Source organism: Entelurus aequoreus, linkage group LG04, assembly GCF_033978785.1.
Source record: "Entelurus aequoreus isolate RoL-2023_Sb linkage group LG04, RoL_Eaeq_v1.1, whole genome shotgun sequence".
Lineage (NCBI taxonomy): Eukaryota > Metazoa > Chordata > Actinopteri > Syngnathiformes > Syngnathidae > Entelurus > Entelurus aequoreus.
The window spans coordinates 62005255-62033074 of record NC_084734.1 but is presented as its reverse complement, the minus strand read 5'-3'; the positions used below and the strand labels follow the sequence as shown (position 1 = coordinate 62033074).

Below are 27820 nucleotides of genomic sequence, written 5' to 3'. Positions count from 1 at the left end.
CGGCGATGTCGACTCCTCCTGCTTCCACGGCGGCGACGTCGACTCCTCCTGCTTCCACGGCGGCGACGTCGACTCCTCCTGCTTCCACGGCGACGACGTCGACAACTCATGCTTCCACGGAGGCGACGTCGACAACTCCTGCTTCCACGGCGACGTCTCCTGCTTCCACAGCGACGGCGACGTCTCCTGCTGCTGCCTCGCCTACCTCGATGACGATGCCTGCCGCTTCCACGCCGACGTCTGCTCCTTCCTCGTCTCTGGTGGGCCTTCCCACGGCGCCGCCACCTTCCTCGTCGCCAGCGTCGTCGCCTCCGCAACCTCCAGCTGGCCAGCTGCGCAAACAGCCATCAGATGCCGGCATGCAACCCTCTCAGGGGTTAATTCTTGCACGCCCACAAATTGGGCGTAAGACTCAAAGACTGCTGAAGTTCTGGTGTCACTCCCGCCCACCTCGTCGGCCATGGATGTGGCCTTTCCGTGGTCGCCCGCCTCACCTGCGGCAGCGGCGTTCCATTCACCGCTGCCACCTGACTCGTCCCCGGTGGATTTGGGGACACGTGGCCTGGCGACCCTCCGCTAAGTCCTCCCTCCGCCCTCCCTTGACTCTTGAACTGTCTTGTAGTTGGTGGGTTGTAGTTTTTCCAGGGGACATCTGGAATCTGTCCCTCAAGGGGGGGTACTGTTATGATCCGCTGCCCGGATCATATTGCTGTTTACGTTTTTGAGGCACTTGTGTTTTCTGTTAGTTTTGGACTCCTTAAGTGCCTGTTTGTGTTTTATTATTAAATCAAGTTGTTACCTGCAAGACCTGTCCGGATTCGTCCTTTGCCTCTTGGGAGAACAATACCCCGCATCACCATGCGCCCCGAACATGACACATGTACTACTTTTTATGATCATTTAGAAGTAGTCCTGCATTGTATCTATAATGAAACCACTTTTTTGGGTTATTTCTTTTTATAGTTGAAGGTACGCTCATTTGCGAGAGGCTGCACTTACTCCTTTCAAGATGCAAACAAATGCATAGTTAAATACGTTTTTTTCATATAAGAAAAATGTTATTAATATATATTGTATGTGAAAAAAATTAAAAAATACTAAAAGACACCAAAACGCATCAATTTAATTTGTATTCATCTCCTATTGCAACTTCTTCACAGCAATCATTTTTAAAGCAAACAATTATAACAAGAACACCACCTGCTAGCTTATGTTACCATTAGTGGTTTAACAGAACACATTAGTTTAAAAATTGTGTCTTTATTTATCACAATCACAAAGTTTATGTAATAAACATTTTTACTTGAATAAAATGATTGGTGTTTACGGCGGTCACTCACCCGGTCTCGTGAACACGTGCGCTTAGGGAGCACATGCACGCATAACAAAGCAGTCCAAGAGTAGCAAAGGACAATTTACATTCATGTTGTTGTTATGATAGAGTGCACATTCAATGACAGCTAACGCTAGCTATCCAAATTGCTATTATTAGCTAACAAAACCTAAAGCTAATGCGCGTACTTGTGTTACGTATGTTTGTAATTACATCATTACGTACGAGAAGCCGTAAGAGGTCAGGATATACTGTGCAAAATACATTGGAAAGTTGGTACCCTCTAGGCGTCTGTGTAAATGTTGCAAAAAGCCCCTTTAAGTCCTCTAGCAGCTATAAAATTGTAAAAGTATGTTGCTGAATAGATGATGTGTCTAAAATTATACATTTTTTTAAATTTGTATATTATATTTTATTTTTACCGTCCACAATGTTGACACACACGTAGGACGAAGGGTTCTCCTTTGTCCATCATCTGTGTAGACAGCGCAAATACTGAACCTACAACCGTGTGTGGAACTGTGTCATTTTGCACGTCCTTCTCACAAGTGCTACATAAAATGCAAAATAGTGCTCGCAAAACGGTGATGAGTGTTGATAAATCACATTGCGCATGCTGAATAATTATATTTGCATCTTCTCCTCCCAGTATTGTGGGTATTTTGATGATCAGCTTATATTTTGCATATTAATGATGACAGAGACGCAAAATTGATTGCACGCCTTATTCTGCTCCATTAACAGACACAATCCCCTTTGCACACGTTTAGTAGATCATGTTAGCGTGTGCTATCAAGTTTGCATGTGTTTTAGGCAGGGCCAGCCTTTGACGATTTGACTTCCCAGGTGAGAGTGTACGACCCTCTCCCTGGCCCCTCCAGAAAAGTTTTCCCTGCAACCCCAGAGAAAAGATTATATGCAACACTAGACAGTTAGCAATGATTTATTTGACATGTCAAAACAAAAAAATGCAATTACAAAAAAAATATAAACCATTTAAGTAATTTCCCTGAGAATAAAAAAAAGAAAAAAATGTTAATGTAGTGCAGATGGCATGAGGGTAAAATTGGGGAATACATCAGCTATGTTCTCTTAATTTTCTCTCTATTTACTAAATGTCTGTAAAAGTAGTGGTGATGGAAACGTTTTCCATCATATCTTTTCGGGAATGTGATGTCTGAGTTCACCTCATAAGGTCCTCGACTAAGTAATTTAATTCTTAGTGTGTCAGTCAAATGGTGTGGCCATTTAGCAGGATTAATAGGGGCAGCTTTGATAGATTCACAAGTATTTGTTGAAGCTGAGGTGTCTTCAGGTTGTTGAAATGTGACATTGAGTCTGATGCTTCATTATCCTGTAAGAAAATTAAACACACAGAACAACTTTGGTAAATGGTAAATGGGTTATACTTGTATAGCGCTTTTCTACCTTTTTTAAGGAACTCAAAGCGCTTTGACACTATTTCCACATTCACCCATTCACACACTGATGGCAAAAGCTGCCATGCAAGGCGCTAACCAGGACCAATCAGGAGCAAGGGTGAAATGTCTTGCTCAAGGACACAACGGACGTGACTAGGATGGTAGAAGGTGGGGATTGAACCAGGAACCCTCAGGTTGCTGGCACAGACACTCTCCCAACCGCGCCACGCCGTCCCACTTTCACTTTGAAATGTATCTGTAAATGTATTAATAATGATGATTTTAGTTCAATTACAAGACCAACATTTTCAATTTTGACTTTTTTTAAACATTTGCTATGTCCTGTTAACATAATGAGTATATATAATGATATACTGTAATTATATATCAAAGCCTATAAGCAAAGTATATACAATATATATGAGCATAATATAACGATATGGTGCAATCCATAATATATGTACAGTATAACCTTGTACTTCCTATTCCGGTAATAAAGTTATAATGACTATACTTTTCCATTACTAAAAAGTCTGTATAACAGCACTGAAAGCTACATGAGTATGAGCATGCAAGCTAATATCCATTATTAATATCCATTATTTTCTCTTTTAGAATTATTTTATCAGTATTAGAATACATTCAAGCACGTGTTTGAATGCAGCCAAAAAGACAGCTGTTTCAGATGAATAGACAAGGATGTCTTGAGAAGATTTTAAAATTATTGTGGCAAAAATGAGTCTGATATTGAATAAGATGTATTACCGTTGAACATATATGTTGTATACTTTTTAATTGAAAAATGATTTTTACGACAGTTTATTACAAATTATAAACACTTACCTGGATCTACATGTTGAGTCTGTCTCTCAGCAGCAAATGTGCTGCTTCTTGCTGTCAGAATAGATGCTGTAGTGTAAAACACAAAATGGCATGCATTGTAACTCTAAAGTAATTTTTCTAATATGATACACATATTACACTCATATTGTATTTATTGTTTAAAAAACACCGAAAATGGGAAGACTTTGGCCTGCAATCATATTCCAAAACTGAAAAAACCTACATTATTCTTCACGGTGAGGCTCAGGTAAACACGCCCCTCCTCCCTTATACCAGCCTCCATGTGCCTGTCGTGGCTGTAAATATTTTCTAATAGCTTCTATATAATCGCAAATAGCATCCATTATTTACGATAAATATTAGCTTACATTTCAGCCAAATGTACCAATAGTTGAGCGTACATTAAATACAGTTTTAGTTTGGGTTACTGACTTTTTCACCATTCGTGCATTTCTGGATTTTCTGCTTTACAGATGTTGCTTATTTACTTTCTGTTCACTTCAGAAGTTCACCCAATTGAGCTTATAGTTACTGTATGCGAACTACTCTCGCTGTTCCTGTTGAAAAAAGTCATGATGCTAACGCAAAAAATGAATTAGCTGAATTTACATACATACTTCTGCTTTAAGCCCGCTTTAAAGGCCGCACCAGATAACTTTGATGTCCCCCTTTTCATCGTAAAAGATTATCAATCAGATAAAATTGCTCCACTAGCCTTCTTTGATTGTGACGCGACATCATGTGGCGTCACAATCAAAGAGCAGTAGCAGCACGTCACGTCATAGGTCATAGGTTTGATTGTTATTGTTTTAAAGAAAACGTTCCAATTAAGTGTACAGAGTGTGCTTTATACAAACACTTTTATTTACGTATCTTTGTTGTTATCAAAAATGTTTTTTGTTTTTTTACATACTGCAATTTGGCGGCCCCTCTAAAAAATGGCGCCTCAGGCGGCCGCCTTCTTCACCGGTCTGTCTGGTTTTAGTACACGCATACCTTTAATAAATCAGGCCCTATATGTGTGTGTGTGTGTGTGTGTGTGTGTTTGTGTGTGTGTCAACCACCAGCCTCTGTGACTATTTCACATGTTGAATTTAATATTAATTTGGGCTGTCTTGACTAAAGATTTTTCTAGTCAAATCTGATTCGTTAGATTCTTCCCATTGTCGACCATCAGTCGAATCTATGTATTTATTTTTGCCCAATTTCTGACAGCACAGCATCAACTCTACTACGTCCCACATATAGAAACATCCTCCCAACACTATTAGTAAAATAATTTTGTGTACAGACAAATATATTTTACAGCCAAACCAGAAAGCAACGACTGCTTTGAGCCGAAACTGTAAGTAGGTAAGAATTATACTCTCTAAAAACTATTTGTCTGCACACAAGAATATATTACTAATATTTAAAGAAACATGATGAACACAATATTTTTTTCCTTCCAACACACCCGCTGGTATTAACTTACCTGCGAGGTTGATCAGATTCCTCCAAATCGAATCGTTGAATCTTTGACTATATGAAGACAGCCAAATTATTCAATGGTGAATTAATTATCACAATCTTTGAACATTTACATTTGAGATATTATTCATTGGCTCACTTCACTTATCACATTTCTCATAGAATTCATCAACGTATCTAATTCGTAATTGTGAATCACTCAAAGAGAAACAATAAGAAGACCGATCTAATTCACACAAATCTGTGTGTAATTAGACAGCGCTCAAAAGAATTGCCCTTGAGAAATGATGAACGATGAGCTCCAGAGGTCTCGGCTGTCAAGAGTGCACCGATACGAACGGACTTATGTTCAAATCACATTATGCAATTTTCACACAGCGCAGAGTGCAAGCAGGAACAGGAACAGATAGTTATTCAGCTGTAAAATCTCTGCATAGGCAGAGAGCTTACTGGATCATTTTGACAGGATTCAGTTGGGCTTTATTAAACACATCTCTGTGTGCCTGCACGTGTTTCATTGCTGGTTTGGGACTATCAGTCAAAGTGCTTTGGACATACAACTCCTAGAAGATAACATTGTTGGGCTTTTTTAACAAGACTGTGTGCAAGAGTGAAAATCACAGTGTGAGGTACTTTCAACTGTTCTCTCAGTTGCTGTTTTCTCGTACTCTATTTTATTTCTCTTTTCTCTCTTTTCAGAGCATCGTATACCGAGTTGCTGATTTAAAGCTCTGGTCCTCATCTCTGACCAGAGTGGACAACCACACTCTAAAGTCTAGAGCAACATGACCCAGGAGGGGCAGGCTTTGCCGTCTCCCACCCCAACAGAGAACCCAGCAGAGCCCATTAACACCACCAGCGACCTGCCCACAGAGGCTCAGGACCAGGCAGAGCAAGACAAGCCTGGTTGTGAAGACATAAACGAAGGAAAACAAGAAGAAGACATCTGCAAGGAAGAAGAGGAAACACAGGGGGAGGCACACTATAATGTTGAAGGGAGGGAAGAAACAAAAGCAGAGGGAGGAGAGGGTGTTCACCATCGCCAGGCGGATGAGGAGGAGGAGGAGGAGAGGGATGCGGCAAACGGGAATGGATGCGGAAAGGATGAGGTGAGCTCAACAGGGGAGGAGGAAACACATGCTGCAGATGAGATGAAAGAAGAAGAGGAGGGGAAAGAGAATGAAGAGATGCAACCACAAACAGAGGAGGAAGCAACTCGGCCCAGACAAGCTGGACGGTTAGTTCAACAACTCCTCACTATTCAGATGAGAAAATGTTAGCAAAAATGTTAAAATACATGACATGCATGAGAAAAAAACAAAACAAAAAAAAACATCCATGACTTACACTTCCTCTTACTTTTACTGCTTAGCCCAGCTCAGGCTTAGTGCACTGAAACCACTGCAACTGAATCTGTTTTTGGCAAAGCATTTGCATACACAGAGCATCACATAAGCTTCACAGGAGCATTTTATCAGCCTTAGTAACCTTAAATGGAACAACATGCTCAAACATGCACACACTAACACACTTTTTGTGGGTGGTAGAACAATGGGGAATGTCCTAATAAATTGGCCATCAATCAGTATGGGAAGATTTTCGTGAAAAAGTATGTGATTGCCATTGCCGATTAATGCCTTTTAATGCCGATCACAATCGCTGATGTCTTTTGGCTGACACTATCTATCTATTTTTAGTACCTCGGCCAACAAAGTTAAAAAAGTTAAAGTACCACTGATATTCACACACACACTAGGTGTGGTGAAATTACTCTCTGCATTTGACCCATCCCCTTATTCCACACCCTGGGAGGTGAGGGAATCATTTTAGTGATTTAACCCCCAATTCCAACCCTTGATGCTGAGAGCCAAGCATGGAGGTAATGGGTCCCATTTTTATAGTCTTTGGTATGACTCGGCGGGGTTTGAACTCACAACCTACCGATCTCAGGGCGCACACTCTAACCACAAGGCCACTGAGCAGGCTAACAAGTGGCCAACAGCTGATTTTGTGTCTCCACACACAAATGCATGTAGGTTCATTTTAATCACCTCCATTATGGCAAATAAACTACACTTCCAAATATCATTATCAAGATTCATTATCACTGGAAGATGAGGCTAAATATTATTAGCAAGACAGGAACAGACATGGTAATAGCTATGCTAACCACTAAGCGAGCTTGAAACAACACCAATAAATAACTGTTTAGTTAAGTTGAAGAAGTGTAAATGGAAGCAGGTTGCAGCAGAAAGTAAGTAGTTGTCAACAGGAAATTAACAAATAGATAATTAAGAGTCTAGACTGAGAGAGGATGATATAACAACAACTGTTGGTGTGTCAGCATTCTCAAAATAGGTACACAACACTTAAGAGAAGGGCGGATCGATCCACAAATTGGTGGTGTCCTTTCCAAGGGCATTGTATACTAAAGTGATTAGGTCGATATTTTTATTTTCTTGACATTGTTTTAATGTTTAAAAACTCAGTAATAATTCCCTTGACTCAGGAGGACTTTGAGGGGGAAAAAGCAAAGGATTTAAAGGAATAGTGGATAGTAGTATTTGATTTTGTGTAGTTGCTCTGTAGTATTGATTTTGTTTTGATCCAACAATTGTATGTAATGAAAGAGAATAAGGAAGTAGTTTAAATATTGTGTTGTTCATGTTTAAAGGCCAATAGCACACATTATGAATACATTGAAAAATGTATACTTAATATGTGTGCTCGGTATTGGTATTGGCCAATCTCACTCATGGATGACCGGACTCAGCAGCATAAAACCCTATAACATCCCTATTTTACACATATTTTACAATATGTTTTACTTTTCCACCATCCGCCATAATATTAGGTACACCTACACAATCAAATGAGATAATCATACAGTCAAACCTAAGATCTCTTTAGTACCAATGATCTGTTTCAAAAACTTGAATCATATCAAAACCAAAGCAGTTTTTTTTCTATAAGAAATAACGTAAATTCAATTTCTCCATTGCAGGAAAACAAATATATGTATGTTTAAATTTTTTTTACTAATTATAGTTTTACAGGCAGAAAAAACAATGCAAAATACATATAGACAGTACTGTAAATATTGAATGAAATGGATTAATGAACATTTAACATTGATTTCACTTCTGTTTTTTCTTCATTTAGTTGTCAACCCAATCAAAAAAAGCACAGAGACTGAGTCACCAATGTGTAGGATGCTTTGTTTGGGCACTTGATTCTGTGTAATGATACTCGGGTAAACAGACTAAATTGTTGAGTCCAATGTGTGAGGGTACTATTACAGAGGCGGTGTACGAGAACTGGGACAAAATATTGCCGTATATTTTTGTTAAAAAATTAACCATTCGAAACGTGGGGCATACGAAAATCCGAGTTGTGCTTTAACAACAATTTTGCTTTTTCAAAGATAATAAACTCAGCTATGGATAAAGAAATATAACAGTATGTTTATTGTTGTGGTGGTAGTGGTAGTTGTAGCACTTGTGTTATATTTTGGAATGTTGCTAATATTTTGTCACCGCTCTACAAACTGCACGGCATAACAGCCTCCCTAAGGCTTAGGGAGACTGTTATGCCGTGCAGTTTGTTTTATAGATATGATAAATATCGACAAGCAATAAATATACGTTGTTAAAATGAATAAGATCACAAGAATATGAGAATTGTTGTCATAGTACGCATAGTATCCTCCCGAGAAACTTTGGTCTTCTGCAGTGGACATTTGTTGTTGGTTTTATTTATTTTATTAGAGTTGCACATTTTTAGGGGAAAAATTTGAACTTTTTTGCAAAACATAAACATCCACTGTATAGGACCATGGTTCTCAGGAGGTTATGAGATAAAAAGATTGCGTACAACACAGGCATACCTAAGATTGTAGCTGATGAATGTTTTTAATGTTCAATTGTTATGTTGTTAATTAGCCTAATGTATTCACACAAAGAATAGTACCACTCAAATTAAAGATACTGTGTCATGAGTAAATCATATGCTATTCTTCCTCCTAATACAGATTAACCAATGGCATAAATGGGGATCAAGAAGATGACGACGGTGGTGAAGAGAACCATGAAGAAGGCGAGGGCGGGGCACACTTAGACACTTTTAGCTCTGACTTTGAAACCACTGTGGAACAGGCTGACACTGAAGTGGAGGAGGAGGCGGAGGAGGAGGAGGAGGAGGAGGAGGAGGATGTGCCAAAAGAAGGTGATGGGAGAGGAAACCAGGACAGTTTCAGCTCAACGTTTGAGCACATTGTTGAGCAGGTGCAAGAGGAGGAAAAAGACGAGGAGGAGTTGAAAGAAGGTAGAAGCAAAGGTCAGGTGGACAACAAAGATGGCTTCAGCTCCACCTTTGAGCGTATCATAGAGTCTGCCCTGCTAAGGGGCGGGACCTGTTACAGCAGCCTGGACTCTCTGGATGTGCTGTCGCTTACAGATGAGACTGACAGCTGTGTGAGCTTTGAAGCACCACTGACACCACTCATCCAACAGAGGGCTCTCTTACAGGGCCCAGAGCCTCTGGAGCTGGAGCTAGAAACTGTTCAGGAGCAGGAAGGGGCTGAGGCTGGACCAGATGCCCCAGCTAGTGATCTCAAGGCGAGCTGTGTGGATGGAGTAGGAGGAAGCCCTCTCAGAACCACCATACCAGGGAGCCGCTCAGAGTTTGTTTTGAGTCAGCCAGGACGCTGGGCCATCCCCAATGGATACCACACTGACTCCCAGGGAGCCATGCACAATTCTGACAGGTAAGGAGAAGGTCCGGTTTTGTGCGCCATACTCTTATGTTTTGATTCTCAAGAATCTGAAGAACATGTGCATTTGGAAATCCACTTAATGTAACCTCCAAAGAGCCAACGTCTACTGCAGTGGACATTTGTGTTTTGCACAACAGGGCTATTTTCCCAAAATATGTAACTTTGACCAAACATTTAGAAAAGTCAAATGTCCATGGCAGAGAATGTGTTTCTCAGGATGTACACCAGCTCAAACTAAAATACGACATGGTATTTGATAGACAATGGGATGTTAATATTTCATATACAAGTCATATTCCATTATGATACGACTTTGACAATCAGAGCTACGAAATAAATAGGTCATGTAATTTGGAACGTTAGTAATCAGTCATTCTTCACATTTGATCACTTTCAGCAAAACAGTGTGTAAGGACCGCAATAACACTCAAAATAATGCAAGTGATATGATATGTTGGTAGTCTTTGTGCAGACATGATGTGACAAAGAGATGGTGGTGTGATATTGTGATAATTGCATTTAGCTGGTACTTCTGTGTCATGTGATATTGTGATAATTGCTTTTAGCTGGTACTTCTGTGTCATGACTTGTGTGCTACATACATATAACTGGTTAGTCATGGGTTAATTGTACTGTGTCCTGAAGTTGCAACCTCAGAATAGAAGCTTTTTATGTTGACCCTGATATGAAATTGGCAATGACCTTGACTGAACCAGCAGGTGGCGTGAGGGCTCTGACAGGAAGTGGGATGATGGGTTGAGGGATGTGGGTCTGCTGTGTATTGTGTTGTTACTTAAATGTGAACAAATTCTCACCAGAAAAAAGCAAAGCTGTGTTTAAACATGTATAGGCTACAAAAGCATTCTGGAATGTACCATTAAAATAATCATACTTGTAGTCTTGCACTTTTTATACAGTAAGTAGGACTGATGAAATGGAATGAAACTAACTTTCTTCCCTCTTTTAAAAGTTGTCAGTTGGTTAGACTGTTTAAAAAATACTTAAAGCAAGTATTGTTCATTACTGAACGTTTGTTAAATAGTGATATCACCAAGTATAGAGTTTATTCATAGATGTATTATCTTGCACATTGGTATAAGACGAACATGGAATTAAACTACTACTGATCTTGCCAATCAAATAACAATTTTGTTATCTGGCCAATGAATAATAACCAGAGCTACGTAACTATTTGAAATATGCTATTCTTCAGTGGAACCTCTGAAGTGTAAGCCAACATATTCTGGAAAAGCAGGTCTCTATACAGTTGCACTTTGAACTAGTAACTTGCATGACACCACACAAGATATGAGAATACAAGCAATGCAAGCCAAGGTGGGTTTTGCTTCTTCTTAGACATTAAAAAAAAAAAAGATGGACAGCAATTATGGTTATGGTATTAGTTTATTCCAAACATGCATACAATTACAATATGATACATCAAATATTTACAGTTTCTCATTACACATTATGCATAAGTTAAATGAAAAACAACATGAAAAGAGAAGAATATACACTGAACGTCATTTCTAGCAAACTCCAATTCACAGCCGTTGATCGTACATTGCGTTTGATCAATGTGAAACATGACCTGAGCAATTAATACATGCTTTCTTGCTGGTTTCCACTTTGCAACTTTTATGAAATACAACAAATATGGTCTTAGGGGCATTCCAGCAAACTGGTGCTTGTAAAAAACAATAACAAATAAACTTAAATGTCTGTCTTTTTCAACTCTAACTCTGATCATAGACATAGTGGACTACTCAAAATGTGTATTGGTCTATCGCAAGCAACGTTTTATTTAAACAATGACTCATTTGTGTAACAGGACTGAAAGTAACAGGAATGAGTTGTCAGCATAGAAATATATCCACATAATAGTATTTGGACACCAAGCACGTTACAATGATTAGGGCGAGAGGCAGGATACTCCTTAGACTGGTCGCCAGTCAATTGCTGCACACATATAGACAAACAATTCATACATTCATACCAACATGTTCAAAATAGTGTCTCCAATTAACCTACGGCAACATGAATATTTTTGGAATGTGTGAGAAAGCCGCTAGAAAAGTACCCGGGCAGAACATGCAAACTCCACACAGAGATTTAAACCAAAAGTTGCTACATGCTAAATACTAGGTCACCATGTGGCCCAAGAAAAAAAGAAGAAAAAAAAAAAAAAAAAAAAAAAAAAAAAAAAAAAATATATATATATATATATATATATATATGAAAACAAAAAACAAATAAGAAATAACATCAAACAATTATTGAGGTAACAGGACTGTGTGGAGATTTGAACACCCTTTGTCATAACTGAATTATCATTAAATATATAGAAACATAAATGAGTTAACTTTTGGCCTTCCCATGGCCTGTAGAGGATCTGAATGATGCAACTTCCCATGGACCATTGAAAATATTCCACAGACAGGTTTAATGTGTTAGAGCAGGGGTGGGCAATTAACTTTTACCGGGGGCCGCATGAGCAACCCAAGCCCTGTTGGAGGGCCACATCGACAATATTTCAATGAAATTTTGTTCAATATTATTTTTTATATATACCGTAAGATAAATAATAATAATAATCATTAATAATAATAATAATACTTTCATTTAACCTAACTTAACTTTATACCAAAAGCACTGCTTTGGAAATCATTTGTACCCCTTTCAGAGATCACATTTAGTTCCCCTTAAACATCCTCATGTTGCACAATGAAATGTAAGCATAGGATGAAGTGTGCATTCCTGTAACTTTCTCTAGTAACAGCATTCCATGATTACTATAAATAAATTAACATTAATAATAAATGACAGTAAAATAAGCACACAAATGACAGAGGAGTCATAGTGTAACTTTGTGTGGTGTTTGAGTTGTAGGACTTTTTGTGTGGCCATAAACGCACCAGTGGTTTAGTGGTATGCGTGTTGGTGACAGATGACAAGTTGGTTTTGGCCTGGTTTGTACGGCAGAAAATGACTAGTTTTTCGAGATAGAAATGTTTTACTCATGTTTTTGGTGTGGTTATGGCCGAATATAAACAGTTTTGCTCAATAAAGTGATCGATATAATTCCTGGCCTCGAAGCATCTCGATAGACGTTACAATAATTGAACGGTGTTCAATTGAACGGTGTTGACGAACACCGTTAGGGCCGCTTGTTGTCACTGTCACTCAAAGTTGTATTGCAAAACTACACAGAATAAATGTGTTTATTTTGTTTAGAATTCAGATGGGATTTGATTTGGTGCGCGGCATATATTTGCTGTGCGCAGAGGACGCTTGAGCAGTGCGCAATTGCGCAGGCGCGCACCTTAGAGGGAACGTTGCTTGGCAGTCCATGTCTTGTTGAAAACACGGCATTCGTCATCAACTTTTCTCTTTTTAGCGTCTCGGGTGTAAACCGTGCATCACTTGTCGCTGTGCACCTTCACTCACAGGTTACACACGGACATACGCCCATAAATAACACTTTTCAAAATAAAAGCAGCACAGTTGTATTGCGCGCACGACATAGATGTTTTTTCAACTTTATTTTGTAATTTGTGATTGCAGCTGTTCACATTCACTCACAATCACGCACGTGCATACGTCCACACGGAAGTAATACAAATAACGCTTTTCAAAACAAAAGCAGCACCGTTGTATTGCACACTCGAAATTGATATTTTTTAAAATGTATTTTGTAATTTATGATTGGCCTCACGCGGGCCGGACAGGGACGCACAAAGAGCCAGATGTGGCCCGCGGGCCGCAGAATGCCCAGGTCTGTGTTAGAGTAACAGGTCTAAGTGAAAACACAGGGAAATGCAAATTAAATTTGTATTCTTTTAAACTTAAAGTAACACAGATATGTATAATAACAACATTTATGCAGAATTTAAATTAATATATTTTACAGTAAAATCAAAATGTAGGTAGAGTGGCAGGGAACAAATAGTATTTTTTTGTATTTTTTTATGTTCAGGGTGTTAGGTTCTGTTGGTCTTGAACCCTAAGAAGCAGAGATGACAGTTTTTAATGTCAAAAGGATAATAGTGCAACTGGGAAGTGCACATGCAGGAAAAATTCATTTCAAACAAGAAACAATGATCGAGCTCTGTGTGCAGGGCAGGCTGGTTGTTAAAAAAGCCTAATTGGCAACCTGGAACAGGTGTGCTCAGATTGCTAATCAGGGACAGGTGTGGGAGACAGCGCTGGGGCTAATGGGGCAAACAGGAAGTATCACTGAAAATAACTGCACTGGAAAGGAAACAATACCAAACACAGTAAATAAAATATACAAAGTCGAAACCTGTCGTGACATAGGGTAGTTATATACTATTTATCTTTATTAAAAATGCAATCAGACAAATGTGCAGGACACATTTGATATTAAAATATATATTTTATAGTTGATTTATCATGCATTTACTGTATATATTTTTATATTTTGGGATTAAAATGGCATCTATTTTGTGAAATGGTTCCACAGCTGAGTAGCTCAACAAAGCGTTAAAGAATATTTGTTTAAACTCTCAGTATTTGTACAAGTGTTAATTTCAGACAACATGCTTCTATTTAATTAAAAATGACCACAAAATAGCACAAAGACAATGGCAGCAAAGGTTGAATGAATGTCTACTTCCTAATTAATGTACAATTTAAATGTTGCCAGTTATATAAATAAAACACAAAGGGCCTGATTTACTAAGATCCAAATACCACACGCTGAACAACGTGTGCTTAAAATTTAAATAGCGTATGCATGTGCAATTGAAAATTGGTGTATACTGCCTTATTTGAATGAAGATTTTGCATGCTTACAGGCCTTTTAACATGGAGATGATAATTTTCTCCACATTCATGTTATCATGCTCCTACCTGTGTGTGATGTGCTGAACCAGCAGCAGACATCTATAACCTGTGACACCTGTTCTGAATCGTGGCGCGGTTGGGAGAGTGGCCGTGCCAGCAACCTGAGGGTTCCTGGTTCAATCCCCACCTTCTACCAATCTAGTCACGTCCGTTGTGTCCTTGAGCAAGACACTTCACCCTTGCTCCTGATGGGTCGTGGTTAGCACCTTGAATGGTAGCTCCCGCCATCAGTGTGTGAATGGGTGAATGTGGAAATACTGCCATATCGCTTTGAGTACCTTGAAGGTAGAAAAGCGCTTTACAAGTATAACCCATTTACCATAATATAGACCACAGAAACATATGCACACTGACACTTAATTCTGCGCACAAGGCTGTGGATCTCATCACCAGCGCATTTGTGCATTTGGAATGACTCAAAAGCAAGAACATGCATAATGAAAGATATCTTTAAATGTAGGAGATATTTTATACCAATATATTTCCTAAATAAAATGGACAACATTAACACAAAATGCATTAATAGAATTCATTTTAATCATGAGTCATCCAGCAGCTATCCAATTATAAAAGAAAATTGCTGAATAGACTTACCAACTAGCTGTCAATCGTCTGTCTGTGCAGCGCATGCACTGATCTTGTGCCGTGTGTGTAACTATTAGTTTGCACGTCCTTCTGACACGTGGTAAATGAAACACTGAATAGTGCTTGCAAAACGGTGATGAGTGATGATGAATCACATGGCGCCTGCTAAATAATTATATTTGTTTCTTCTCCTCCCAAGTATTTTGGGCGGGCGTTTCGATGATCAGCATATATTTTGCATATTAAAGAAGACAGAGACGCTGACTGAATTGCACGCCTTAGACTGCTCACTTAACAGACACAATCCACTTTGCACATGTTTAGTAGATCAGCTTTGCGTGTGCTATCAAATGTGCACGTGTTTTAGGACACACAAACTTTTGTCCATGCATTGTCAAGGCCCCACGGACATGAGGGTACAGCGACCTAATGCTCACTTGTGTGTAATTACCTTAATACTACCAAAGAGTGCCGAAGAAGACAGATGGGTGCCACTGAAGGGGGAGGTGCTAACACGAACCATATGGGAAGAGCCATGTAACCTGAACTATGGCTGTATGGTGGTTTGGTTTGCCTGCTTGCACTCGTTCTCGCCCGCACGGTTTCTACAGTTACAAACTGACTGGAATGCTAAATAGATGCACAGGCCTTTGACATGATCCTCCTTACTTACTTCTGGGATTTGTTCTCAGGCTCTCGTGGTGCTTCCACAATTCAGTAAGCTTTAAAAAAGATAAAGAGACAGTTTTTTTTGTTTTTTTTGGGGGTACGGGTCCTCTATTCTTGTTTCTACAGATGTTGTCCTTTAGCACGACTTGCTTCCTGACCACTATTGCCAAACTGAAAGAGCTATTGTTTATGCAATGACATCATCGTCTTCAGCTTTTCTCTACCCGGTGGGCTTTTAGAATATGAATGCGTGTGTGTGGGTGTGCATGTGTGTGTGTGTGTGTGTGTGTGTGTGTGTGTGTGTGTGTGTGTGTGTGTGTGTGTGTGTGTGTGTGTGTGTGTGTGTGTGTGTGTGTGTGTGTGTGTGTGTGTGTGTGTGTGTGAAAGAGAGATTATTGCCCCTCTGTGCTGGCTGCCTTGCCACACATTTGACCAATTAAATCTAGAGTGGATACATCTGGTGGGGTAGTTTTCTTCTAAACCCAATCTATGTATAATACACATGACGTTACTTATGTCCATCCAAGCTTTTGAGACATTTAAGGCAGATGCAAGCCTTACCAACTCGCTCTAGCAACTCTTCCAACATTATTTATGGTGGGTAATTACAACATTTTAAAACTATTTGTCTATCAGTCTGTTTGTCTGCACGTTCTTCTTAAAGTGTTTGTGTGAGTCACAACATCTGTAAGGCAGATGTGAGTACAGGCAAACATTTCCCCTGCAATGGTCTTGCTTGTTGTCCTCTTCCACAATAAATAGACAGGCACAATTGCACAGATATTTTCCATAGGCGTATTTTCTTATACTCCCAAATAACCGTACTGTATGTGTTTTTGTGGAATTGGATGTTATGACTCAGTCATTAGATTATCATTATACAGCCACTTCCTGCCACAAATAATTGTTCTTACAGGCTACATGGGCACGAATACAACGCTGGTTAGCGCGGGGGTCAGCAACCCGTGGCTCTCGAGCTGCATATGGCTCTTTAGCACTGCACTGGTGGCTCCCTAGAGCATTTTAAAAAAAGGATTAGAAATGGAAAAAATGAGGGGAAAATAATTTTTTTGTTTTAGTATGTTTTTTTTTTAAGACAAACATGACAAACCTTCCCAATTGTTAGAAAGCCCACTGTTTAATATGTTTGTGTGTATGCTTCACGGATGAGAGTATTTGGTGAACATCGTTTTGTCCTACTAATTTCGGCGGTTCCTGAACTCACCGTAGTGTGGACTGTGACGCAACAGTTTGTTTACATGTAAAACCTACCACTCCTTTGTCTCATTTTGTCCACCAACAGTTTTATGCTGTGGGTGAATGCACAAAGGTGCGCTTTGTTGATGTTATTGATTTGTGTGGAGTGCTAATCAGGCATATTTGGTCACTACATGACTGCAAGCTTATCAATGCTAACATGCTATTTAGGCTAGCTGTATGTACATATTGCATCATTATGCCTCATTTGTAGGTATATTTGAGCTAATTTAATTTCCTTTACTTTTATCCTCTGTATATAATTTATATTTGCATGTCTCATGACACATTAACTATATGTAATATTGGCTGTAATTCTGATAGTTGTTTGTGTGCCATGTTGTTCCAGACCACAGCAAAAGTTACCTAGCTTGCCAAAGATTGTCCATCCATTCATCCATCCATATTCTACCGCTTGTCCCGTTCGGGGTCGCGGGGGTGCTGGAGCCTATCTCAGCTGCATTCGGGCGGAAGGCGGGGTACACCCTGGACAAGTCGTCACCTCATCACAGGGCCAACACAGATAGACAGACAACATTCACACTCACATTCACACACTAGGGCCAATTTAGTGTTGCCAATCAACCTATCCCCAGGTGCATGTCTTTGAAGGTGGGAGGAAACCGGAGTACCCGGAGGAAACCCACGTATTCATGGGGAGAACATGCAAACTCCAAACAGAAAGATCCCGAGCCCAGGATCGAACCCAAGACCTTCGTATTGTGAGGCAGACGCACTAACCCCTGTGCCGACGCACTAACCCCTGTGCCACCGTACTGCCCTCTGCCAAAGATTGTAATAAATATATTAAAAGAAGACAGCCTTAACTTGGACACACACATCTATACCTTTGGCCATTAAAAGCCAGTCATTTCCAAGAGTTATCTCACCTTCTGAGTAGCCTCTGATTTACTAATGGTTTCTAATGTTGTAAAAATGTGTAGAATGAGTATTACATTTCAACATTTCTGTCAACGAAGATTTGCTTCAGTCTGCGACACATAGTCAATTTGATAGTAGGCTATTATAGCTAATATCCAATCAATCCAATCCACTTTATTTATATAGCACATTTACACAACAAGAACGTTTCCAAAGTGCTGCACAGCCATGTTAAAAACAATATTAAAAACAATATTAAAAACGATATTAAAAACAATATTAAAAACAATATTATGCTACACCAATGACTGAATAAAAACAAAGAATAAATGAATAGGAAACCAATACAGAGACAATATAAAAAATAAATATGATTAAAAACGATTTTAAAGGGTAAAACCAATTAAAACAGTAAAATAGACATAAACATTTATAACCCTAACCACACAGGACAACAGAGGACAGAAGACCACACAACTCACGTAGTGTTAAAAGCCAAAGAATAAAAGTGGGTCTTAAGGCGAGACTTAAAACACTCCACTGTAGAAGCAGTTTGAACATGGAGGGGCAGAGTGTTCCAGAGTTTAAGGCCGACCACAGAGAAGGCCTTGTCTCCCCTGGTTTTAAGTCTCGTCCTGGGCACCACGAGTTGGAGCTGGCTCTCGGACCTCAGAGCGCGCGCAGGAGTGTAAATTTGGATGAGGTCCGAGATATACTGAGGTGCCAGTCCATGTAAAGCTTTAAAAACAAACAGCAAGGATTTAAAATCAATTCTAAAATGAACAGGGAGCCAGTGCAAACTCCGAAGAATTGGGGTTATATGCTGGCGTTTCCTGGCCCCTGTTAAAAGTCGTGCTGACGCGTTCTGGACTAACTGCAACCGGGAGAGAGCTTTTTGGCTAATGCCAGCATAAAGTGCATTGCAGTAGTCCAGGCGACTTGAAATAAAAGCATGCACGACTTGTTCAAAAAGGTTAAACGATAAAAATGGTTTTACCTTTGCTAAAAGACGAAGATGATAAAAACACGATTTTAAAACGCCATTGACTTGTTTGTCAAATTTAAAATCGCTGTCTATATAGACACTTACGTCATGTGTTGTCTTCATTATAAGACTTATGCACGGCTTTTCCTTTTTTGCGGCTCCAGACAGATTTGTTTTTTGTATTTTTGGTCCAATATGGCTCTTTCAACGTTTTGGGTTGCCGACCCCTGGGTTAGCATATGTTTTGGACTGAGCTTTGATTTTGTTGTCACAGAAACCAAACCTTAACAAACAGCGCTAGAGTAGTGTAACACAAATTGATGTGTATCTTTCACACTACCTCACTACGTGTGTGCCGCAGCTGTGGCTGCACATTTGCATGTGTGCACGCCTCCTCTCAGCGTCTCCATGCTGAAAGCATGCTGTGAGTGTGTTCTTCCCCCTTGTGCTCACGTCCACCAGATCTAAGCCCAAGCAGAGCTGATAAAAGCCAGGCACAGTTGATTCCATATCACAGGCAGCTCTGCCTTGAGAACTAATCTCTTTTACATTTACTGTCATGTGCAGAAACATGCACACATAAGACACAGCGTACAGTGCATATACAAACAACATGTACATAATGCTCAATCACAACAAATGATGCACCCTCTCTGAGTCTCTCAGTTTCTCATGTGCAAATTTCAGGATTTCACTGAAGGAATAAAACCTTGAGCTGGATTCTATAGCGTGGCAAAACCATCCAGCAGATTATCCCCCTGGCTCTTAGTAAGGTATAGTGACACATACATTTGCACACCCGAGAGACAGGAATAGATATGCACACTCAAAGCAGTAAGAGTGTAAGACATACACATTCTGCTGCATCCTCGTTCCCACAGGCACACACACAAATGCACACACACAACCACATATTCACACACGCACACAAACACACACTGTCGCTGAATCATTTTAGCACTGACAGATTTATTCTAGTCTATTTATAGCTGCACTGTGTGTTTGACACACATCCCAAAGTCTGACTATAACGATAATAGGTTTGGTTGATTTAGGTTCTTCTACCACAAGCTTCTTTCTCTCTAACTGTCAGCACTTCCGATTAGTCAAATTCTTTGTCTGCTTTTTAGTATTCAGTATTGTTTTTGAGAAATTATGTTTACACTGAATTTTCTGCCATCTTTAAGAAAAATCTTATTTCTTTGACATTTGCTCATTTGTCTGTAGCAATATAGATCATAAGACACATCCACCTTTTTGTCCTCCCTCCTGTGTAATATGTAAAACGCAGACAGATGTGTTTGATAAAGACTGTTCATGGCTTGTCACCATGATTTCATCATTTAACCAGTCAGCAAACACAATTCCCTGGGTAATTTCTACCATTGGACATGGCTGTAAACTATAGGTAATTGTCCCTGCAGATTACATAATTTGTATTGGGCAGCTCGTGTGCCCTAGAAACAAAAAGCAATTGTTTCATTAATTGGTCGTTAATTATCTCCATTGCTGAAATTTAGTTAAATGCACATTACTGGTTGGGAGAACCTCTCTCGGAATGTTCTGATCTCCTTTTTCCATGTAAGTGCTGCATTAAGCAGAGGTGTTTGTCCATAGCACATTATTGTGTGGATGTAGCTTCTAAACGGAGACTGACTAGACCTGCGGCCTCATGCATTGACTTGCGTGGATGTTCTACTAAAAAATGGTGTACGCTCAAATCCAGAAAATGTGTGACGCACAAACAAATTCAGATCTGTTAAAGTGTGCGCCTACATTAATCCAAGCACATTTATTTTGTACATCACTATCAACGTGGAATTAAGTGTACGTATTCTAGTGGCTGGGCCACTCCTTGTCCACGCCACCATTTAAATATGCAAATCACATTCAAATTAGCTATGTGCCTGAGGTGTCCCATTGGCACAGGGAAAAAACACAAAGAAAATGAGAAAGATGTCAAAACAAAAATAATTTCAGTGAGCTGGAGGTGCTTTTTACTGGAGTGTAAAAATGTAGTCCATTCCAGTATTGTTGCCGGTTAGTGCAGCAGGAGGAGGAAAAGGTGTGGTTTAGTACTTCACACTTTTTGCACAGGTTTTTAACATGAGTATACTTTGCACACAGAGACACTCATGGGCTTGTTTGAAAGACCTTAAGATGTAGTTTACCCAGAAAAAAAACACCAAGTCACTAACTTTAACCGCTGGCTCGTATGCTGTAAAGATGGTAAATACAGTTTGGGGGATACATATGCTCAATGTGCATCGCAGGAATTCATTTTATATATCCACAGCACGTAGAAATGTGCGCACGGCAGCCATGAGGTTGGCATGAAGCACCGCACATTACCACATTCAGTTCACTCCTGATAATATCCCAACTTTGCCGTGAAAAAGGGCGTATAGTTTTGTGTGCGTACGCATGTCTAATACATGAGGCCCCCGATGTCTATCAAAAAAGGCCATTTTGCCCGCTCTTTCACTATAGAAAAATAGTCTTTAGCCGCAAAACACAACATAGTTCATAAACTTTAAAAGAGAGTTCATAAAGTTGATATCCTTTTTACTAGTTTTACAGGCAAATGATTATTTGAGATGAATGTATTAATGGTTATCTTGCAGAGGTCTCTCTCAAAGCACACACATAAATACACTGGCTAATTGTGCACATCCAATCACCAGTCAGGACACATTCATGGCTTTGCAGACAGTTGGAAACTATAGAACTTTTTTTTCAAATGCAGATTTCCCTTCCTTCTGGTGTTATAAAGAATCCTCTCTTAAGGAGGAACAACACTTTTTTTAGGATTTTTTTTCTATCGTTCACAATCATTATGAAAGACATGGCGACGGATGGATTTTTAAAAATGCATTCTAAATATTAAATAAATACGATCAAAAGTCCACTTACTGTGGGACCCATTCAATTCTGTCTTTAGATACCCTAAACCAGGGGTCAGCAACCCGCGGCTCTAGAGCCGCATGCAGCTCTTTAGCGCCGCCCTAGTGGCTCCCTGGACCTCTTTCATAGATGTGGAAAAATGGAAAAAGATGAAGAAATTATTATTTTTTTGTTTTAATATAATTTCTGTAGAAGAACAAACATGACACAAACCTTCCTAATTGATAGATATCGCACTGTTTATGTTATACATACTTCACTGATGAGAGTATTTGGCAAGCACCGTATTGTCCTAATTTCAGCGACCCTTGAACTCATCGTAGTTTGTTTACATGTACAATTTTCTCCGATGCTGCCACAGAAAGACGTGTTTTATGCCACTCCTTCTTTGTGTCATTTTGTCCACCAAATGTTTTATGCTGTGCGTGAATCCACAAAGGTGAGCTTTGTTGATTTTATTGATTTGCTGGAGTGCTTATCAGGCATATTTTGGTCAATCCATGACTGCAAGCTAATTGATGCTAACATGCTATTTAGGCTAGCTGTATGTACATATTGCATCATTATGCCTCGTTTGTAGGTATATTTGAGCTCATTTAATTTCCTTTACTTTTGTCCTCTGTGTATTTAATTTATATTTGCATGTCTCATGACACATTATCTGTATGTAATATTGGCTGCATTTCTCATCGTTGTTCGTGTGCCATGTTGTTCCAGACCACAGTAAACGTTACCCAACTAGCAAAGATTGGAATGAATTTATTAGAAGAAGACAGCCTTAAACTTGGACACACACATCTATACCTTTGACCATTCTGAGCCAGTAATTTCCAGAAGTTATCTCATCCTGTGAGAAGCCTCCATTTCACTAATGATTTCCAATGTTGCAAAAATGTGTAGAATAAAAATGTAAATACAACATTTCTGTTAACGAAGATTTGCATGAGCCTTTGGTAGTAGGCTAATATAGCTAATATAGACACTTACATCATGTGTTGCCTTCATTATAACACTTGTATAAGGCTTTTAATTTTTTGTGGCTCCAGACACAATTTTGTTTTGTATTTTTAGTCCAATATGGCTCTTTCAACATTTTGGGTTGCCGACCCCTGCCCTAAACAAACTTCCAAATACCTCCATTAGGGTTTTATACACATAATGTAAATATAAATGTAATGTAGTAACTAGCACATTTATAATAACATTTCATATTTACATATATTGATAATTTCAAGCATACGCAGCGCATTAATTTAAAAAACGCATCACGTTTGCTTTTTTTTTTCCTTCATCAGTGATTTCTGCTCACTGCAGACTTTAGGAGAGACAACAAACATAATAAAACATCACTTACTGTGCAAGGTCTGCTGTCATTAGGATGCTGACGGCTAGGATGTTCATATATTCCCATTTAGATGAAAAATGTCTCGTAATCCCCGCAAAGAAATGGGGTGGGGGGCGGGAGGGTGCGTGGTGGGAACAAGTGCTTTTCGTGTCCTCCTCGCCAGTTCCAGGTCCTATATAGCTGTCAACATGTTCCAACTTGTCAGATTATATCAACAGCCACATTCTGTGCAGGTGAGAGGCATGATTTATGATCTAGAATAAATTTACAGGGAGCAGGGAAACGAGGAAGCAGCTGATCAGTCGATGATGTAAACAGGAAGTGATTACGGCACCGCTTTAAATACTTTCTCTGCATTAGCGCTTATAATATTATTATCACTAATACTTGGTTAATATTCAAGTCACGAAATTCAAATGGAGTATTTCATGGGCGGAATACTGGGGCTGCCATTGAAAACGCTGTAAGTGGACTATTTATCCATCCATCCATCCATTTTCTATCGCTTGTCCCTTTAATCTTTAGAATGCATTAAAAAAAATCCATCCGTCATCATGTCTTTCATAATTATTGTGAACGATAGGCAAAATTCCAAAAAAAGTGCAGTTCCCCTTTCAAGCCCCAACAAGGAGGTTGAAGAGCCACCGGTTGCCGACCTGTGGACCGAATCAACAGCCAAAAACTGCACTCCTTACATTTGTAAAATTCTCAGCTATCAATTAATTGGTTACCGTGCACTTTTCTCATTTGGAATGCTCCTAAATGTTTAGGTTTTAATCGTTTGCAGGGTTTGATACATGATACTGTACAAGATTTCACTTTATACACTAGATGTGACTACTTCAGCTTTTTTAGGTGTCGCCATACATTAGGCAGCAGATAATCCGTCCAAACGACAATGAGGATTTTTTTTTAATCGGTAGAACAAAAGCTTAAAACAGGTTGCTACTCTGTAACAGGTTGCTACTCTGTAAAAAAAAAAACATCCATCAGTGGTGCATCTCTATTCTTATCATCTTAAAGTACTTTTGACCTTCCAGCTGCTTCTCTGTCATCTGCTTCTTCTTTCTGTCTTTCCACTTCATCAAAAAAGGAAGGGAGCATGCAAGGATGTGTCAGTGTGTTTTCCTGTGTTCTTGTGGCCTTCAACACATGCATGTCGTTTGACAATCATGTACTAGCCATGTACTGCATATGTAAACTGTCCTTCTGTCAGAGGTAATTCCAGTTTCTCTTCTTTTAACAGCCATGTTATAAATAGCCTTAACCGAAATTAGATACTGAAACAGAATTGCTCAGATTATTTTTGCTTATATCACATGCTCACTTGTTGCCAGGCAAAGTTCTCAGGGCGGAAGTCTAGCTGTCCCTTTGACCAACACAAATGGACATTATGATATTTAAACTAATTAGATGCAGCTGACAGGATATTCATTTCACAAATTTCTCTGTCCCACTATGTCCCAAACTTTGGCAGTAAACAAAATAACATGGAACCCACTTACGTAGGGGCCACTTTTTAAAAAAAAATGTAATTGACGTTTTATGGGAAGATACGTACAATGTTCATGTTTAAAAGGTAATGTCGAAAATTATCGGTATCACATGGTAATGTCCAAACGTAAAGTTGATCCAAAACCAGGACACACAAACACCATAAAACACATACAATGTGAACATAAAGGCCAAAAATACACACATATTCCAAAACAACTGCATGAAAAAAAAAAAATCTACATGTTTATGGAACAAAGTAAAAGTTAGGCTTTTTGGGAAGCCAGACCTGAGGGAGGTACGTCCTTAAAGACATGAGCGGGATGACCAGAAGAGAAGGTATGTTTTTTTTTATGTCTTTGTTAAATACTTGGTCGTAAGATTTTACAATGCTGGATTATGGAGCAACTCATTTTTACAGCCAGGTGTTTTATCAAAGACATAAAATAGAATTTACCTTCTCATTTCACCAACCAGTTCAGGTCTTTGAAGGTTTGGAGCCCTATAGGCAGCATAGCGAACCTCTGTTTCGTTCTGTAAGCATTTTTCTCATGTAGTTTTAGGTTTGTGTGCCCACACACAGTAACGGTCTTTGTGTCTGAAAGGATTAAAACAAACAGATGCAACGGCCGCCGTGCAGAGTTTATAAACAGGTGAGCGAGACCATGAATCACTCCAAACACCGGCCTTGTGCCCTGACGTTCTTTTTCTCCATGTTTGTGCTAAAGGTTTAAACTAGGAAGAGGGCGGGTCACAATGATTGAAGGCGAGCGCCCTCTAAGCATCTAACTAACCGTGACATACAGCAGCTTTAATGTAAAACTCTGATATTAAAATCCGTCCAGCTGATGTGATCTGGCGGGAACAAACAAATAGCCAACGTCCTAATAACTTACATTGGCAGACTAACAAGGACCCTTGGCCAACTAGCAAAACGCGCTTATTACAACCAGATGGGTTGACAGCGAGCACGACCAATCACAGTTTAGTAAGAAATGACAGACCTCGATGAGATTGTGGGCAGTCTGAAAGAAAACAGACTTCCATTTCAACGCTTGGTTCTAGTGCTTGCTTGACCTGTCTCCAAATATTACAACACAGTGTCACAATATTCAGGTCACAATATGTATATAGAATATTGTTGGCGGGTTTTGGATGGTTATTTAGAGAGTTTTCTGGGCGAATAAGAGAGCCTTCATTGACTACATTGTTAGCTGACTTTTTATTTATTTACAACTTATGACGCATAAAAAAAGAAAAACGTGTTCATGTCTTGTATAGGGATTGTGAATGAGGCAGTACATCTCTCTCTCTCTAATTTTTGCTTATTACCAGTATAACTGATCTGATTCTATGGTCAGAGTGCCGAAGCGTTACTACAGTGACGTCAATCTACGGAAATTACTGATGACGTTCGGAATGGAATATTCAAAGCGGCTGACTGAATTTGTGGCATTTTGTGATGTTTAGACGGTATTTTCACATACTTTGCGTATTGTAAATGTAATTGGATATGGTTTAATGGATACAATGAAACACAATTAAGCTTATGAAGTGAACTTGTTTTTCCACTCTACTTGTACTTTAAATGGATTCTTAAAAATAGGTTGAAGTCAAACCAGTAATGCTCCCATAGATTAACTTTTCCTTGGACTCTGTCTTTTAAAACCCTGATTATTTCCGTGGTGCTATTGTTTGTCTATTGTGTCCATATTATCTATGTGTCTAACTGTGTGTTTGTGTTATTGAACCCACATAATGTGGCACAAAAGACAAGCGCATATCGACCATTACACCACCATGATGTATGTGCAAATTTAGCTCATATTGATTTGTTTCAAGTTTATGTTTTTCATACTGCTCACTGAGCGGGAAACGGCTTGGATTAACTTTGCTGTCAAATTTAATATCATCTGTCATTCGGGAAGAGCTCAGGGTAAAGCTGCTGCTCCTCCACATGTAGGTCAGAATGCCCCCTGTCTGACCGGTAGGAGGCCATGGTGAAGACCCAGGACACGTTGGAGAGGCTATGTCTCCCAGCTGGCCTGGGAACGAACGAGACGAAGTAGCTGGGAAGATGGAAGTCTAGGATTCTCTGCTTAGGCTGCTGCTTTGAAGATGGATGAATGGATGAATGCGCTGTTATTCTTGTATTCTATTGGCATTTAGAAAAAAAAGTGTACTCTATCCAGATTCTCAACAGACCGCAACTTTCAAAAGCCCGCGTTTTTAATGGCGTTTTATATGTTGTCAAATCTCCCCGCAAAATCTGAACCGCGTCCTGAGGCAGGCATGTGGTATGGCTTGGCAGCGAGGCTTCTCAGATGGTAATTTCCGGGTCTACACCCCCTTCATTACTCGACGCAAGCCTGGAAGGCTAGGCACACATCGGGATGTCACATCACCAGATTAAGCACATGGACTACCACCACCCACAGGATATGTGCGCAACATCCGCTGTCCTACTACGTTCATATGCTTCAAATCGTTCCACTTCTGAGTGGGGTGGCACCTGGGGGCCTATCGAATTCTCGGCGTGTCACGTGCCACCTAAGTCCACCCCCTAGACACGCCACTGCTCCCAGTAGTTCCATTGTGAACTGACTTTTATTTACGTTTATTTACGAGTTACAATGTAAAAAAAAAATACATAGCTTATGTGTTCTTGTCTCTAATAAGGCTCGTGAATTATAGGCAAAATTCCCCAAAAATGCAATGTGTTAGTAGAGATACAATTACAATAATATATATATATATATATATATATATATATATATATATATATATATATATATATATATATATATATATATATATATATATATATATATATATATATATATATATATATATATATATATATATATATGTATATATATATATATATATACAGTATATATACTGTCTGATAGATAATTCTTCTCACTAAGCAGATTTTATGTTAGAGTGTTTTACTTGTTTTAAGGGTTTTGGTCCGAAATTATCTCAGTAA

General features: G+C 39.3%; 1 protein-coding gene and 1 long non-coding RNA gene across 3 annotated transcripts in view; one reads left to right on the top strand and one right to left on the bottom strand.

The window, feature by feature from the left end:
• Window positions 1-27820, top strand: part of psd2 (pleckstrin and Sec7 domain containing 2) — a 95598-nt gene that overhangs the window by 32735 nt on the left and 35043 nt on the right. For both annotated transcript variants that reach the window (XM_062045419.1, XM_062045420.1), the window contains exons 2-3: window positions 5767-6304; window positions 9098-9832. In XM_062045419.1, the coding sequence (XP_061901403.1) occupies window positions 5853-6304; window positions 9098-9832 (1187 nt within the window). In that variant the 5' untranslated portion in view covers window positions 5767-5852. The remainder of the gene's footprint in view (window positions 1-5766; window positions 6305-9097; window positions 9833-27820) is intronic.
• LOC133647941 (uncharacterized) lies at window positions 2270-3733 on the bottom strand. Its single transcript, XR_009825809.1, has 3 exons — window positions 3598-3733; window positions 2762-3010; window positions 2270-2687 (listed from the first exon to the last, which is right to left on the bottom strand). It is a non-coding gene; the product is annotated as an uncharacterized LOC133647941 (long non-coding RNA).